The 17,947-nt window shown below is 41.3% G+C and overlaps 1 protein-coding gene and 1 pseudogene across 1 annotated transcript in view; one reads left to right on the top strand and one right to left on the bottom strand.

Annotated features, from left to right (window-relative positions):
* Positions 1-17,947, top strand: part of Aqr (aquarius intron-binding spliceosomal factor) — a 76,141-nt gene that overhangs the window by 36,499 nt on the left and 21,695 nt on the right. The window contains exons 17-23 of the mRNA XM_021182080.2: positions 1,978-2,156; positions 4,356-4,523; positions 6,035-6,204; positions 9,838-10,079; positions 12,866-13,012; positions 13,517-13,586; positions 14,560-14,670. Of these exons, the coding sequence (XP_021037739.1) occupies positions 1,978-2,156; positions 4,356-4,523; positions 6,035-6,204; positions 9,838-10,079; positions 12,866-13,012; positions 13,517-13,586; positions 14,560-14,670 (1,087 nt within the window). The remainder of the gene's footprint in view (positions 1-1,977; positions 2,157-4,355; positions 4,524-6,034; positions 6,205-9,837; positions 10,080-12,865; positions 13,013-13,516; positions 13,587-14,559; positions 14,671-17,947) is intronic.
* LOC110309437 lies at positions 7,682-8,068 on the bottom strand (annotated as a pseudogene).

The following is a 17,947-nucleotide window of genomic DNA, read 5'->3' as shown; positions in this document are numbered from 1 at the left end:
GTTCAGCACACTGTCATGCCACCCGAAGCTTGCTAAGCAAGTCCTGCACTGTAGGACTTTTACTCTTAGTTTTGCCTTGATGTCATAAAATTGGACAGTTCTTAGTGATAGCACAGAATCTTTATATTACAGGTAATTTAAAGCTTTTGGAATGTCGGTTTTGGAATTAACTTTAAGTTTCAAAGTGCTGCCTTAGTTTATGTTCCAAATAAACCATTTCATGTAAAAAAAATAATAAAGTTAATCTTTAATGCAAATTGAAGTAACTTAAATAAGAATGCCTCTCTGGGCGTAGTCACTACTTGTTAATTTCCCCTCTGACCTTTTTTAAGTGATAAGATATTTTAAGGGATTTAAGGTAGTATATAGTTCAATGAGGAGTCTTGCATGCTTTTTAAAAGTTTTTAAAATAATAGCTTGTTCTAGAAATGTATTTTAAGTGTAACCTAAGAGCACAAAGAACAAAAGAGAAAATGTTAGTGGTTGAAATTATTTAAGAGAGAAAAAGGATAAAATAAACGTAAGTAGGACTGTCCTTGAAAATGGAGGAGATGCCATAGGAGCAGACCCTTCTCTTCTGTAAGAGAAGCAAAGAGCAGTTCTCCAAGCAGTGGGGATTCCGATCAGTAAATGAGCGAGAGAGCAGCTGAAGCAGTTTCTGTTGGAGACGGTGAAACTAGAGACATTGCATTTCCTGATTTCAAATTACAAATTCAAATTTCATCACAAAGCTACTGTGATGAAGACAGAGTTCAGTAGACATAAAAACAAGGACACAGATCAATGGTGGTGTGTGCCTTAAATACCAACCCTCTGGAGGCAGAGGCAGGTGGATCTCTCATTCAAGACCAGCCTGGTCAACTATAAAGTGAGTTCCAGGACAGCCAGGGCTACACAAAGAAACCCTCTCTTGAAAAACCAAGAAAAGAGAAAGAAAAGCACCCCCCCACACACACCGGGATAAACACAAATAGGCAGCAGAAAGGCCAGGAAGAAAGCTGTGCAGAGAAGCCACAGAGAAGCAAGAAATGTTTTCAGTGAGGAAAGCTAGATCTGCCTGCAAAATCACTGCCTGATAGTAAAACATGAATTCAAGCAGATTAAACTAAGTCTTGAGACATGACATTTTTGGAAGAAAGCAGAGGAAAAGCTATCATGACATTGCTCTTAGCACTCTTTTGTTTTGCTTTTGGTTTTTGTCTTAGATTTTGACACCAAAATAGAGGAAACAAAGAGAAAAATACAGTCATAGGGACTAGAAGTGCATGAAAGTGGCAAGCCTCTGTACAGCTGTGCCATGCAAGGAAACACTGTGACATGTGTCAGTTAAACTTAAGGGCCAGAGGTATAAGGACACAGACAACACAAAAAATAATGTGAAAAAAAATCAAACATCCTAAATGGACATGCTTGTAATGAGGATGTAAAGGCAGCCAGCAGATAAAAACAAGCGGTGCTCAGGCCTGTAATCATCTGGGAAATGGAGATCCAGCCACTAGCTAGTCAACCATCGTGCTAAGAAGGAAGATAAGTATTGGCAAGGTTATTTAAGAAAATAAAAGCTTTATGCATTTTTGTTGAGTATATGATTTTACAGCCATTATAGAAGACAGCACAGACATTCCCCAAATTAAAAAGAGAATCATGTGCAGTAATCCTACTTACGGATATATGTTAATAGGAACTAAAATCACTGTCTTGAAAGAAATACTTGTACTTCATGCTCAGAGCAGCACTGTTGTTGACAGCCAAGATAGAGAAACAACCTGTGACAATGTAGAGATGAACAAGTAAAGAAAATGTGGGTCACGTATACAATATAGCATACTATTCAGCCTTGACGAAGAAACGACCCTTATCAAGGATAGCCAGTGCTAGCAAGACTTCACTGTGAGCTAAACATGTACTCTCCCACGCTGTCCTGTGTAAAGCTGTAAAGTTCTTGTTTGTGTAATCATGCACTGCTTTGGATTTCAGGCAGTCTGAGTATGGTGGCGTAGTGTTCGGTGGTTGGGCACGGATGGCCCAGCCCATTGTGGCTTTCACCGTAGTCGAGGTTGCCAAACCCAACATTGGTGAAAACTGGCCAACCCGCGTTCGTGCAGATGTCACCATCAATCTGAATGTCAGAGACCACATCAAGGATGAGTGGGAAGGTAACTTGGCAGTTCAAAAGTGATGCCATCTTTTGCCTCTGTGATTTATAGCTTTTCATTTAGAGCATTGGTTGAGTACTTTTACTAAATACTATCCTTATTCCATTTTATTCTTAAAATTTAATTGAAAGCACTGTAGTAGTCTTTGTAATTACATGTAAATACTAAGAATTGAGCCAGAGTATTTTAAGTATCTCAATACCTATAACACTGTCAGAGTATTCTAAAGATTGCGGTTTGCAAAGCAAACTAAGAAGAAACTGTTAGATTAGTAGAGCGCTTGCTAGATTTGTAGATCAACATAAAGACATCAGTGTGCCCTAGAGGAGAATCATATATAACTTATACACACTTGCAGTGTAAATGGAGATAGTCATATTCTGAAAAGACGAGAGCAGCCAGAGTAGAAAAGAGATGCATGCGCGTCACGGAGAATGCATGGAGAATCTGGTGAGGAGACGCAGAGTGAAGCCGCTCCGGAGGACAGTTTGCCTTACCATAAGAAGGAAGGTGGATGGGATCACTGAAACTAGATTTCCTTGAGATTGGATGATAATTGACAAGAAAGTAAACCAGTTGTTTTCCTTGGGTTTTTCCTTACTGCCTAAGTTTTTAGCAATGACAGTTGTGCATCATAATTAGCTTTTTGAGAAGCAATGTTCTAAAGTGCTAAGTGAGAAAGAGTTAAAACTTGGCTAACATCTGTGTAAGAGCTGGCTCTGGACCAACCTGCAGTGGGCACTTTGCATCATTACATACACACTCACACACACACACACACACACACACACACACACACACCACACCGTTCCCAGCTGTCTAAGGGACTGTTCTCCCTTGCTGCCGTGTGGTGAGAGATACAGCCAGGATATTTAATCTCCTGCCACCTTCTTCAAATGCCAGAAGGAAAGGGATCAGTTTTCAGAAATAATAGCTCCCCGCATAGCAGTAACCATGAGGAGCATGTGTTAGACTTAAAAGGGAATTCTAAAGGAACCCAGCAATGAAATTGGCCAAGTGTTTGTCAAATGGCTGCTTTGGTGGGTATCATTTGTGACAGATTGTTTTGAGTCCTTTATGGCTTCTATGTGCTCCAGTCTGTTGCCTTCTACGCTTAGAGCATTGTGCGCCTTTCTGATCGCTGCACCTTGAGAAGTCATTGATTGCTAGGGAGGGTATTGTATTTATTACTCCTAGAAACTTACGTATACTCACTACAGAGAGCCATGATGTCTCCAATCCTATTAGCCACACACTGACATTGGTGTCTTAATCTAGCTGTGTATTCTTTTTCCAATATTATAAGCAGACAGACTATATAAATTTCATTTCTGTAACATAATGGTAAAAATAGCTTGGGAAGAAACAAGGATGAAGCTTCCATGAGGTAAGTGTCACTAACACTTTAATTTCTGTGTCAGTGTTACTGAGGAAGCTAGAAAGCCAGAGCAGCTTTGGGTTCTGACACCAGTATCTTGCCCCTTGACGTTCACTCAGAAAGATTTTGCTGACTGAAACATATGCTGAGCCATATTCCGTGGGTGAACATCTGTGGCTAACACTCCTGTGCTTTGATGAGTTATTCTTGGGCTAACCTGTTTTAGGACAGTGCACTCAGGCTGTTTGGGATGACACTGATAGATAACCTAAACGATGGTAGAAACTTGATGACTATGAGTTATATGCCAGCCATATTTTCAGTTATTTAATAAGAATTAAAAATAAGAATGGTGATGAACGTCCAATTTTGGATCAGTAACATGACTTGAAAGTCTTACTCAGTAATTAATTCATGATACAGGCTTCTAATTTTAATATAAGAATATCTTCCTTTTAATTACTGCTATGAAATATTGACTATTAAAAACTATAGGAAGCCGGGCGTGGTGGCGCACGCCTTTAATCCCAGCACTTGAGAGGCAGAGGCAGGCGGATTTCTGAGTTCGAGGCCAGCCTGGTCTACAAAGTGAGTGCCAGGACAGCCAGGGCTACACAGAGAAACCCTGTCTCGGAAAACCAAAAAAAAAAAAAACTATAGGAAGCATAATTATGTTCTAATACAAAATATATTATTGGTCATCTCTTTTATTTTTAATGTTTTTTAAAATCTCCTCTCCTTTAAAAAAGTTAAGAATTTGCCAGCCAAAGATCAAAAACAATGTAATTCTACTAAGTAAAAATGTCTTTATGTTTTACTAGGTCTTCGCAAGCACGATGTATGCTTTTTAATTACTGTGCGTCCCACGAAACCTTACGGCACTAAGTTTGACAGGAGGAGACCTTTTATTGAGCAAGTTGGTCTGGTGTATGTCAGAGGCTGTGAAATCCAGGGCATGCTGGATGACAAAGGGCGAGTCATCGAAGACGGTACGGTGACCCACCCGTGTGTGAGAGAATGACACGTTTCTGTGCTGGCGTACTTGGTAAAACTTTGGGTTGTTTTATGTAGTAAACACAGACAATCATGTGTAAGGTACTTACTTTACAGCTGTAGACTAGCTGATATCTACGGTGATAGGGCACTGGCCGGACATGTGCAGTGTACCTACACCTTAGGTTTGACTCCCCAGCACTGAAAAAGAAAAGGAAAACAAAAAACTGTTAAATGTATTGAATTTTCCAAGACAAGATTTTTAATATTTCTAAGCATGCCAGGCATGGTAGCAAACACACATATAATCCTTCTGGCATACATACATACATACATACACATATACACATACTCCTAACATGCCCATATACACACACATATACAACATAGAGCATACCAACAAATGAATAGCTTTAAAAGCTGTTTCGTGGGGTCAGTTTACTCTTCTTGGTATTACTGGGATATCTGCAATTATTGGTCTGTCTTGACTCTTTTACAGAGCACACACTATCTCGTTGGCACTCCTGATGGCTCATGCTTCTTTCACAGTTTGGTGACTGGATTTCCCTTAAAACTTGAATTCACTTCACTTGTAATTTTGAGCTCAGGCTATTGTTAGACTGCTGATACTTAATTCAGCTATTCAATTGTAGTGTTTAAGGAAACAGAAGGAAATGAAGGCTAGGGGGGATAAGCATTGTGCCACAAAATGAGACCCAAGTTAGACCGCAGCAAAGGAAGGGAGGGAAGGAGGCAGGCAGGCAGACAGACAGACAGAGAGACAGACAGCTGAGGCCGCTGAGCTTCCCAGTGTTCCTCCTCTCACATTTCCTGTATGTGAAATCCTTTCCAACTGCTGATGTTAGGTAGAAACTGGAATGTTGAGAAAAGTAATAAACCCACCGTCCAATTAAGAAATAGAAAGGCTACTTCTTAATTCCTAAAATAAGACACACATCTGCTGCACAACTCATGTGTGCTTAGTCTAAAAAATACTTGATGTGTGCTCACACGTGAGTCACTAATAGGGACTGGGAGAAAGGGCATTTGACCACCAAGCATGCCTGCCATAGGAGCATCAGCATTGGTTACATTGTGTGCAATTTTATCAGCATAGGACAGAGTTGTAAGAAATGATAAGCCAGGCAGTGGTGGTGCACGCCTTTAATCTCCGCATTTGGGAGGCAGAGGCAGGTGGATTTCTAAGTTTGAGGCCAGCCTGGTCTACAAACTGAGTTCCAGGACACCCAGGGCTATACAAAAAAAACAAAAGAAAGAAAAGAAAAAAGAAAAGAAGAGAAAAAAAGAATTTAGGAAAGCAGGAATATACTTTTAACTTTGAGTCTGAAGTGTCTAAGTATAGGACAGTTCAGTCATGGGGGTATTGGAAGTGAGTTGAGTTCAGTGGCTTGCCGTTTCTATGAAGGAAAAACTTTTAACTTGCTTTTATAGTTAGTTAAAAAAAAAAATACATGTTTCACTTAACAAATTCTTTAAAAATATTTAGGACCTGAACCCAGACCCAATCTTAGAGGAGAGTCAAGGACATTTCGAGTATTTTTGGATCCAAACCAGTATCAACAGGATATGACCAATACTATACAAAACGGAGCCGAAGATGTGTATGACACTTTCAATGTCATAATGAGGAGGAAACCGAAGGAGAATAACTTCAAGGTGATGTTCAGTTCTGCAGCTAAAACTCCTTATACCCTAGAAATGAAATCCAAAAGAGGACCATATACGTGCTGGGGAGAGGGGTTGCAGTGAATATTAACTTCAGTCTTAAATTCATAGCATACTGATTACATATGACACTTAAAACCAGCTGCGGAATCTGTTCTGGCTTTTGAAGAAATTAGAAATTCATGGATGAATTCAGGTTCTGCTTTGACGGTCAGCGCCTTTGTACAGGGCTTTTTAAAGCCCAGAGCGAGCTGAGGAAGAGTACTGCTCTTTCACTTACTGGCTCTTCTTTTGTAAGTCAAATGTAGGTGCACTCCGGACGTCTTTAGAAGGCAGATTCATCATGCTGAATGATTGATCCTCTGATGCAGTGAATGTATTGACACACTTCTCTCAGGGACACACTGGGGCTTCTAGTGTTGCCCTTCATAGAAGAAGTGTTTTTGTAAAGGTAGATCTGACAGTACCTGTCCTGTGGTCACATACGAGGCTCATGGGGGACTACGAGCAGCACTATTATTTGAAGTTGTCTTAACATTGGGGACACCTCCTTTTTGCAGGGTGCCTTTCTTTGCTTTTCCCCATGCCACATCATTTATCCAGTCCTATCCCTTGCATTTCCATGCTGTTGCTGTGTATGAGAAATTAGAAGCTCTCAGAAACAGGAGTTTACTGTCCGTCTCTTGTCTTACTGAAGACAAGTGCAATGGAGGAGTCCCTGACTTCTTTCCCTCCCACTCACGAGTATGTGTCAGTACCAAGTGGCTCGCCACCACCGCCCGCGCCACACTGAGACACCCTCATTTCTTGCCCCTGCTTCCCTTCCTCTGTGCTCCTACTGTGCATTACTCTCTCTATAGCCTCCGTGCCGTTCTTTCAAGATGTCCATTGTCTTTCGGTGCCCCCGTTCTACACTCTTTAATGGTTTCTCTTCACATGGAAGAGTGTTTAAGTATCTGAGACACTGTTGTTATGTTATCATCTGCCATGGTATTCCTATCATGGCCTCCATTTCCTTCCTCACCTCACTGTAGCCACATTGGTCACACACCCTGTTCTTTTTTTTCTTTTTCTTTTTTTCTTTTTTTTAAGATTTATTTTTTTTTATTATTATATGTAAGTACACTGTATTGTAGCTGTCTTCAGACACTCCAGAAGAGGGAGTCAGATCTCATTATGGATGGTTGTGAGCCACCATGTGGTTGCTGGGATTTGAACTTCGGACCTTCGGAAGAGCAGTCGGGTGCTCTTACCCACTGAGCCATCTCACCAGCCCTTTTTTCTTTTTCTTATTAATACAGTATGTATTTGTCTTCTCTCTGTCAAACCCTGAGCCATGCACTTTATCCAGACTTCTTGGGAAGGTAAGGAAAAGAACCATACAGGGCAGACAAGACACGAAAGAACCATGGGAGGTGGAAGTGGAGACGACTGCTTCACATGGCGAAGAGGATGAGAAAGGCCACCATTAGGCAAAGAGCCCCTTGGCCTCTGAGAGAGTAAAGCCCAGAATCACGTAAATGAGTTGTTGCTTCAGAGAAGGGTTCCTGGTACAGCCTATGATGAGACTCCCCAAAACAGTCCCCATCCCTGCTGCAGAGCCAGCCACCCCAACTGTAGCACCTGCAGCTCCAGTGAACTTGGCAGCTGGGTCAATGTCCCTTGAAATGATGCTGTTTTGGAAGCTGTGACTAGGGATAAGAGAGGTCAGAGGCCACCGGGCCAAGCTGCTGAGGCCCTCATCTGTTGGCATCCGTGGTTTCTTCAGCTCCACTGCAGACAGTGGATGGCTCAGCAGCTGAGAGGTGCTCCTGATCTGGGAGCAGGTAGAGATGAACTTGGAACAGACATCCATTTTAAGGGGTGAGAGGCCAAGGCAGGAGAGCTGCTCCCAGGGGAGAGAAGACAGAGAGGCCACCTTGTTCTTTAGATTAGACTTTACACTATTCCTCTAAATGTTTTTCCTCAGGTATATTTATGGTTTGTTCCTCCACTTGACACAAGCAACTCAGTTTAAGTGTCACTTCAGAGAGCTCTGTTTCCAGGTTGTACAGGAGCTAGGCTGGTCTCACAGTTACTTTTCAATAAATGACTCTTGGGCACATAACTGAAGTCTACAGAGGATTCCTTTCTTTGCCATTCTAATCACTGTCTCTGTTGTGAGTGAGTGATGCTGTGCTTAGTTATCTGGGAGTTGTAGAGGTGAGTAAGACACAGTTTATACCTAAACGTTAATCAAGAACGAAATAGAAATAATTACCATCAAAGGTTAGCAGGTGCCAAACATGACTTTTTAAGGGAATTAAAGGAGGCATTCAGGTCCTGGTGTAGAGAGCAGGAGCTGCCCGTACTGTGTGTTTGCTGTTTCTTGGTAGAATCCTCACTTGTTCCCCTGCTGCAGTTGTATTTCCAGGTAGTGCAGCGGTTCTAACCTGGATCTTCCAGTTCTTGCCTGGACCGTTGGGGTGGCTACCTTTCTCTACTGTCTTCACAGTCCTGTTGATAGATATTTTCTAATTCTCTTGAACACTGATGCTTTTATTCTGCTACTTAGAACATTTCCAAAACTACCCATTAATGATTAAATAAATCGGAAATTCTTTGTTGCACTAAAGTAAAATGCCACCTTCCTCCTTGAAGCTTTTCCTAATATCAAGTCCATCCCCCACTGCTCACACCTCCTCTGGTGGAGTCCACTGAATTGTGTAAAATTCTTTACTAATTGTCACATTCTGCTGCTTCTTGTCATGGTCTGTGCCTTCCTTCACCTCTACGTGGTTTATATAAGATTCCCTTCCATCCAGAGCTCTCCTCTTCTTCATTTGTGTTCCGTGGATGTGCTTGTCCGTCTGTCAATCACTCACCTATCCCTTACTTCAATTGTGCTAGGATCCTGAGTTTTAGAAACATTGATTTGGTTGCTGTGTTCTTTGAGATTAGGCCTTGCCTCCTAGTTTACATGTTAGGATTTGTTACTTTATCAGAATGGTTTTTGAATATTCTTAAAAAATTGTTCTCGGCTCTGTTAATTCCTTTTGGCAGAAATGTGCTAACTCCTATAGAATCCGTTCATTGTAGAACCAGTTCTTCTCTATATTGTTTGACACTCTTATCAATGTGTTTGCTTGTTTATTTCTTTCTACCCATGCTGACTTTTATAAATTTATAAATTGTACTGCATTTCACCAAACAGCTATAGCTATACACTATGTATGCAGAGAGAAAAACTCGAGTTTATAAGGAAGCATTTGTTTTTCAGGGCCTGTTTTGTAACTTTCTTTATCTTTTTTTTTTTTTTTTTTGGTATTGGGTTGACATGAATCTTATTTTTATCCTGTTCAATAGGAGTCAAGTGGCAAGCTTATTTATGTCATTCTATCTAAACGAATTCTTAGTGGATAAACTGTGCTTACTAACTTAGTTCTTTTGTTTGACTCAGTCTATGGTATCAACTGAAAATATAGCTGTTGGTTCAGTTTTGCCAAGCACCTGTCAGCAGAAAATAGCTTCTTGCCTTGAAACACATGGGCATTCCGGATCAGTGCCGTCAGCTCTGCATTCCAGGGAAGTGCCAGTGTCCGAGATGTCTACTGACACGATACTTTTCTGTCTCTTTACTGCCAGGCTGTGTTGGAGACTATTCGGAATCTGATGAATACTGACTGCGTGGTACCGGACTGGCTGCATGACATCATTTTGGGCTATGGGGACCCAAGTAGTGCCCATTATTCAAAAATGCCCAATCAGATTGCCACCCTGGATTTCAATGACACTTTTCTCTCCATTGAACATTTAAAGGCCAGCTTTCCTGGTCATAATGTCAAAGTGACTGTGAGTGACCCAGCCCTCCAAATCCCCCCTTTCAGGTAAAGTCAGAATGGATCTGCTCTTGGCAGCCAGGCTTAGTCTGTCTGTCCTAGAATCAGCACTGGTGACTAAGTGAGTTTTAAGCATTGTGTCTGGATTTCATTTTGGCAGTCCTTAGCTTTGCTGTAATAATCACTGGGATAAGACTATTATATTTGAATCTATTCCTGACTCTTATTGCAGAAGCTATTTTTAAGACTACATTAAAAGTAGCTTCATGTCTCAAAAGAGATCAGTAAGTGTCTGTGATTTGGAAAGAACTGTGTAAATATAGTAGCTGACTAAGGAAATATGCCTGTACATCTCACACGTAGTCTAGTGTGTTCCCAAACTACCACCATACAGGCATGTGAGGTGGAACTTCATTTTGATTTTAAGAAGCTAAAAGTTTTCTTTCAACTCTGCCTGCCTCATACAGGTTTTAAATACAGGTTGAGTACCCTTTGTTTAAAATGTTTGCTACCAGAGATATTGTAAGTTTGGAGGTTTTTTTTGGATTTTGAAATATTTCCACAGATATCACCAGTTGGATATTCCTAATCTGAAAGTCCGAAAGCCAAAATGTTCCAAAATTCAAAATGTTTTGAGAATTGTTTGAGTATCGCAAATGTTTAAGATTGTAGAGTATTTTCAATTTCATGTTTCAAATTGTGGATATGCAGTATGAATTCAAAACAGTTATGTTAATGTCAAGTGGCTTTAGCTCTTAAGTAGGAGTAAAGTGAGGTGCGTGGAGCCATTGGCTGCTTCCAGAGTTTGTTCATAAGCCTCGGAAGCTGTACACCAAGATGCCCTTGGGCGAGTTCAGATCTTCCTTCTTTAGCTGGAAGCCAGAGCACGCACCTTCCACAGACCCATTAAATCCATGCAGTGACTTAGTATGCTTCCAACATAGTTTTCATAATAGCCACACCTCGTCTTCCTCCTTTCATCTCTAATTCTGTTTATTACAAAAGCACTCTTGTCTCCTGGGTTTTCTGTGTCTGTATTGTCATAACTCTTCAGCAGCATAGACTCTTCTAAGAACAGTCTTTGTCCCTCCTAATTACTGCTCCTCTAGGCCCTTAGGTTTCTTTTGTTTGTTTTGGTTTTTTATTTAATCGTTTATTTATTTTAAACTCCTGTTCTACATCCCACACCTCCTCCCCACCCCCACCCCCGTCTCCACGAGAATGTCCACCCCCCACCCAACCAGACCTCTAAACTCCCTGTCTTTCAAGGGTTAGGTGTATCATCTCTGATTGAGCACAGACCCAGCAGTCCTCTGCTGTATGCGTATAGGGGGCCTCATATCAGCTGGTGTATGCTGCCTGGTTGGTGGTCCAGTGGTTGAGAGATCTCAGGGGTCCAGGTTAGAGACTGCTGGTCCTCCTACAGGGTCCCCCTCCTCCTCAGCTTCTTCCAGCTTTTCCCTGATTCAATCACAGGGGTCAACAGCTCTGTCCATTAGTTGGGTGCAAATATCTGCATCTGACTCTTTTCAGCTACTTATTGGAGTGTGGTCATGCTAAGTCCCTTTTTGTGAGCGCTTCATAGCCTCGGTAGTACTGTCAGGCCTTGGGACCTCCCCTTGAGCTGGATCCCACTTTTGGGCCTGTCGCTGGACCTTTTTAGGTTTCTATGGTGGTATATTTTTTGAACTCTCAGATGCTTTTGCTAGATAGAGCCATTTACTCCCTAGCTTGAGAAGTGCGTGCTTCTGCCTACGAGTAAGGGAGCTTCCTCACCACTTTAGTTCTAGGCAACTTTTGGCTCTGTCTATACTTTAAGAATGGGAAAGAAGATTGGGAAAAGTACACAGAAAGAGAGTTAACTTTTTTGGCTTAATTTTAGGAAATTTATTGAAAACCCCAGACTAAGAACCTCTTGCCTGCATTGCCACACACGACTTCAGAGTGTCTGTCTCTCCTTTTCTCGGTTGTCTCTGTGTCTGCCTTGGCTGTTTGTATGTGGACTCTGCGGTTCCTTATTTCTTTGGGGAAGGCTTTTCTCTCTGGCTGTGTTCTTTGAAACCTGTCTCCTGAAGTCTTCTTACTAAATGAGAATGAATAAAGCACTTTACATTGCATATGACAGATACTTAATGTTTCTTTGATTTATCCATTAGTTGGATGGCGTTTTCCCCCAGAGGGAAGACTTAACACCCATTTTAGTAATTGTAAATGTACTTTTATTTCAAAGTTTATATAGAGATAAATCACAAATATTTCTTACTCATCTGTTCGCCACACAATTTCATACACGAGATAGTAGTTCTTTCTTTTTTATTGAAAGTTAAATTTTTCTTGCAATTTGCTCTGCTCACATTCTCCCTTCCCTCATCTTCTCCAGAGCCTCCCTACCCTTCTAGCTCTATGCCTCCTCTCTCCCTACCTACCTTGAAAAAACAAATAAAAAAAAAGGAAAAAGCATGAAATACATCACACACATATGTGCGTGCACATCTCATAAAAACACAAAATCAGAATCATATGTAAAAGCAAAAGACCAATAAATTAAAAAAAAAAAAGCCCAAAATAAAGCATTATGAGAAAAGAAATCCCCAGAATTATCATTGAATTTGTTTTGTAGAGACCATCCACTGCTGGGTGAGTCAGGTTTCTATCTATACCCAGTGGGACTCAGTTGGAGAAAACTGATTTTTCCTTTTGAAGTGGTTGACAATTGGAGATAACTTGTAGGTTAGGGATGGGACCTCATGTCCATTCCCCTTCCCTGCTCCAGTACCCGATGTGGTCTGGTCCATTTCTTATTTTAAAAATAAATGGGGGTTTTGCTTTTGTAGAATAACGTTCCCAGTAAGAAGTGGAAAGGGGAAGAAAAGAAAAGATGCAGACGGGGAAGAAGATGACACAGAAGAAGCGAAGACCTTAATTGTGGAACCTCATGTTATTCCTAATAGAGGCCCTTATCCTTACAACCAGCCCAAACGGTAATGTGACTGCCTCCCTTAGCTACAAACTTGGTTTTAAATTCTCTTAGTCTTTTAAAGCCTTGGGATGGTCTTTTTCCCTTTGGTTTATCAATTGTCTGAATAGTTGGGAAACTTTAGGTTGCTCTATAGTTGCATTCCAAAAGGAAATGTTTCCTGGCACGGAAAAGTCCACATTACACAGCTACTGGCACATAGGCATGGAGCTCCTGGGTAACTGTGGCCTTTGTTTGAGTGTGTGGGACTACAGGGGCAGTGCATTTGGGACTAGAACTTCTGCTGGCTGCATAGGCCTAAAATATAGACTAAGTGTATTGGGAACACTGCTCTCTCCATAAGCCTCATTCTGTGTTTGAGACATGGATGGGAACCGCAGGGTGAATGTAGCAGAGGGCTGTGGAATGAGTACCCATGGATGTTTGAGCTGGTCGTGGCTACGTGAGTCTGCACTGGATGCCATCTTACTGCATTTCTAACCGTCTTGTATTTAACCGTCTATTGCAGTAATACAATCCAGTTCACTCATACACAGATAGAGGCGATCCGGGCCGGAATGCAGCCTGGACTCACTATGGTAAGCAAAACCAACTGTATGCTTTGTGGCTCTTTAAGTGATTGCAGCGCTGTGTGTATGAGGAGATAGAGCTGCTCATCGAAGTTCAGACACTCAGCAGTAAGCTGTGGCCATTAGTTATGCCACCTGTCCCCCTTTTGCTGTAGCCACAGAAGTATTTGCAGCAGATTTTTGGCTAGCAAAGTCTATAATGTTTACTCACTGACCCTCTACAGAGAAAGTTCTGCCTTGAACCTGTTTAATTTCCAAGTTCGTGGAAATGTTTCTCTTACTTTCAGTTGTTTTCTTGAGTCTAAATCTGTTAGAGTCCAAGACTATGTATATACTAAAGAGTACATATATGAAGATGTATATGCTGGAGAGTCTACATCGGAGTACACACAAACTGAAGCGTATACAAATGAATATGCACACACTGAAGAGTACACATACAAGAGTACGCATACGAGTATGCACACATAGAAGAGTATAAATACGAGTACACACATACCGAAGAGTAGACATGTGAGGATACATACACTGAAGAGTATTCATATAAGTACGTATACACTGAAGAGTATGCCTACAGGCACACATATACTGAAGAGTATAGATACAAGGATAGATACTGAAGAGTACATACGAGTATGCGATATTTCTTTTTCATCATTTCAACTTTGCTTGTTTTTTTTGTTTGTTTGTTTGTTTTTTTAATGATTTTGTTTTGTTTGTCTGAAGTGAGTTTTTTTCTGAAGAGGATTTTTGAGACTTACCTGTTTCAGCCTTTAATCACTTTTTCTGTGCACGTTTTTTTCTCAGAAGTCGATGACATGACTTCTTGGTGTTCTTCCATAGATGTATGAGTTTCTGAGATTGGGTTCTCTGTCCTGTTTGTTACATTACTGCGTCCACTTATTTTTTTTCCTAAGTTTTTTATTTCTATTTTCTAATAACATAATAGCTTAGTGTTTGATACGTGTTTGTCGTTTTATAGGTTGTGGGCCCACCTGGTACAGGAAAAACAGATGTTGCAGTCCAGATCATATCCAACATTTACCACAATTTCCCAGAACAGAGGACTTTAATTGTTACTCATTCCAATCAGGTAATTGACGCTTTGTCTGTGTCTGTCTGTCTGTCTCTCTGTCTGTGTGCATTCACATGCCCATACCCAGAACTTTGTATTTTGAGATTAAAAGCATTAACACTTCTCAGTAATTTCCTTATTCAGTAGATTGGGTCTACTCAGACACAGAGATCTAACATACATTAGTACCTTATTGGGTTTACATACCTGTAAGGCTACATGTAAATCTGTTTATAAAGGATCATTGTGTGCTGTGTTAATCCTTCTGAGGGTGGCAGAAACACTGAAGAGTGAGTATGCTTTCTTAGCTCTGGCATAAAATGTGACCAGTAACTCTCAGAGCGTCCCAACTCATGGTAAAATTGCTCTCCTCTAAACCTGGAGAAAGATTCTCAGAATCTACCAATGATCTTTAGAAATCTTGGTTTACCATGCACTACAGTTTTTATATTGTAAGTCATTTTGTTATTTTTTTTTAATTTAACTTTATTTGTAATTCATTTTTTACACTCCATATTCTATTCCCCGCCCCTCCTCTCCCACCTTGCAACTGCTCCACATCCCACACCTCCTCCCCACCACACCCGGTCTCCATGGATGCCCCCACTCTCCATCCCATCTGACCTCTAAACTCCCTGGGGCCTCCAGTCTCTTGAGGGTTAGGTGCATCATTTCTGAATGAACAAAGACTCAGAAGTCCTCCACTGTATGTGTGTTGGGGGCCTCAGATCAGCTGGTGTATGCTGTCTGTTTGGTGGTCCAGTGTTTGAGAGATCTTGGGGGTCCAGATTAATTAAGACTCCTGGTCCTCCTGCAGGATCGCACTTCTCCTCAGTTTCTTTCAGCCTTCCCTAATTCAACAACAGGGGTCAGCTAATTCTGTCCATTGGTTGGGTGCAAATATCTGCATCTGACTCTTTCAGCTGCTTGTTGGGTCTTTTGGAGGGCAGTCATGCTAGGTCCCTTTTTGTGAGTGCCCCATAGCCTCAGTAATAGTGTCAGGCCTTGGGACCTCTTCCTTGACCTGGATCCCACTTTAGGCCTGTCACTGAATCTTCTTTTCCTCTGGCTTCTCTCTTTTTCCATCCCTGTAGCTCTTTCAGACAGGAACAATTGTGGGTCAGAGGTGTGACTGTGGCATGGCAACCCCATCCCTCACTTTATGTCCTGTCTTCCTGCTGGAGGTGGGCTCTATAAGTTCCCTATCCCTACTGTCTGGCATTTCATCAAAGGTCCCTCCCTGTCTCTCACCTCCCAGGTCTCTGGTGTACTCTGGGGGTGGGGGTCCCCCCAACCTCCTATTTCCTGAGGTTGTTTGTTTACATTCTTTCTGCTGGCCCTCAGAGCTTCAGTCCTTTTCCCTCACCCAATAAATACCAGATCAGGACCCCGCATCCTGCACCCCCCCAACCACTTTTCCTCCCAAGTCCCTCTCTCCCTCCCCACTTGTGATTGCTTTCTTCTCTCTCCCAAGTGGGACTGAGGCACCCTCACTTGGGCTCTTCAGCTTGTTGAGCCTTTTGAATTCTGTGGCCTGTATCTTGTGTGTTCTGTATATGGTTTTTTTTTGTTTGTTTGTTTTATTTTGTTGTTGTTGTTTTGGCTTTTTTTTTTGGCTAATATCCACTTATTAGTGAGTACATACCATGCATGTCCGCATGTCCTTTTGGGTCTGAGTTACCTCACTCAGGATGATATTTTCTAGTTCCATCCATTTGCCTGCAAAAGTCAGGATGTCCTCATTCTTAATAGCTGAGTAGTATTCCGATGTATAAATGAACTACGTTTTCTGTATCCATTCTTCTGTCTCGGGACATCTAGGTTGTTTCCAGCTTCTGGCTATCACAAATAAGACTGCTATGAACATAGTGGAACACATGCCCCTGTGGCATGGAGGGCCATCTTTTGGGTATATTTCCAAGAGTGGTATAGTTGGGTCTTCAGGTAGATCTGTTTCCAATTTTCTGAGGAACCTCCAGATTAATTTGCAGCTTTATTTATTTTTAGTAGTACTACAGTTTATTCTTCTGGAATGGTTTAACAGTGGTTTTGGAATTTATAAATAGTGGTAGCTTGTACAATATGCCAAATATTTGTTGACCTATTGATTTGGGAAGAATGTTAATTTGTTCTTCCCTTGAATAAATGCAATAAAACAAAGTGCTAGAACCATTTTTCCTCTTTCTAATTAATGAAGTTTACTGTATAGTCAAAGCTAATAGTTAGCTTTTAAGATGCACGATCTGTAAGCCATGCGTTATCTCCCAGGCTCTGGCTGAGTCTTGTCCCATACCTTGACAGGACCTGTTCAGTGCATACCACTTAGGGTGGGATTGTGCAGCAGTCCTAGAGAAGCCCTGTCACAGAAATAGCCATAGAAGGCCTTGTTGCTGAAGCTCATGTCGCCTTTGACATTCAGATGACCCTCAATTCTGTCAGTGTGGTGACAGTGTGGAGTTGCAGTCACACAGCCTGTTTTCATTTGACTTGTTAACTGCTTTGTTTCTCAGGTTGTCACTTGACTGTCCTGTCTAAGTACGCCCCCAACAACTTTTCCATCTCAAAAGAAAATATGGATGATATTCTGACTTTACAACATAAATTTTCTGCCTTAATTTTTAGTACAGATAGTAAATAATACTATGCAGTCCAATTGATGGGTCCTGAGTGTTGAATAGTGTGAAAAGCTAAATAATGAGAAATTTAAATTAAAAAAAAAAAGTAATGCCTTCCATTTCTTAAAGCTGCTAGAATGTTGGCAGCAAAGGGTGCATGGAACATTATGGAGCCTGGATGTGTACGCTAGCTTAGGGCAGGGCGGGACTGTGAGCGGTGAGAAAGGATGCTGACCAACCAGGGGGTAAATATTGTAAATAAGTGGTGCCTTTATTTAGTGTTATCTTCCCAAGTTGTGAAACTTTTACTTTTACTTTTTTTTTTTCTTCAAAATTTTTGCCTTTCTACAAAACATTTTCCTAACCACAGAGGTTGAAGAGTAAATATTAGAATTTGAGAGAACAGTTAAGATGGACATTTCAGCAGTAGAAAGAAGTGAGCTCCAAATGGTTTCTGTCAGAGCATGCTGTGGCAACAAATGCTGCCTGCTCACTGGAGAGAGAGCCGGACTTTGGGCCTGAGAGCTGAGGATGCTCTTTCTTTCTTTCTTTCTTTCTTTCTTTCTTTCTTTCTTTCTTTCTTTCTTTCTTTCTTTTTCTTTCTTAATGGGATTTTCTTTATTTACATTACAAATGTTAGCCCCTTTCCTGGTTTCTCCCCCTCTCAGAAACCCCCTATC

This window comes from Mus caroli, chromosome 2 (genome assembly GCF_900094665.2).
Source record: "Mus caroli chromosome 2, CAROLI_EIJ_v1.1, whole genome shotgun sequence".
In the NCBI taxonomy this organism is placed as follows: domain Eukaryota; kingdom Metazoa; phylum Chordata; class Mammalia; order Rodentia; family Muridae; genus Mus; species Mus caroli.
This window is presented reverse-complemented; position numbering and strand designations above follow the sequence as displayed.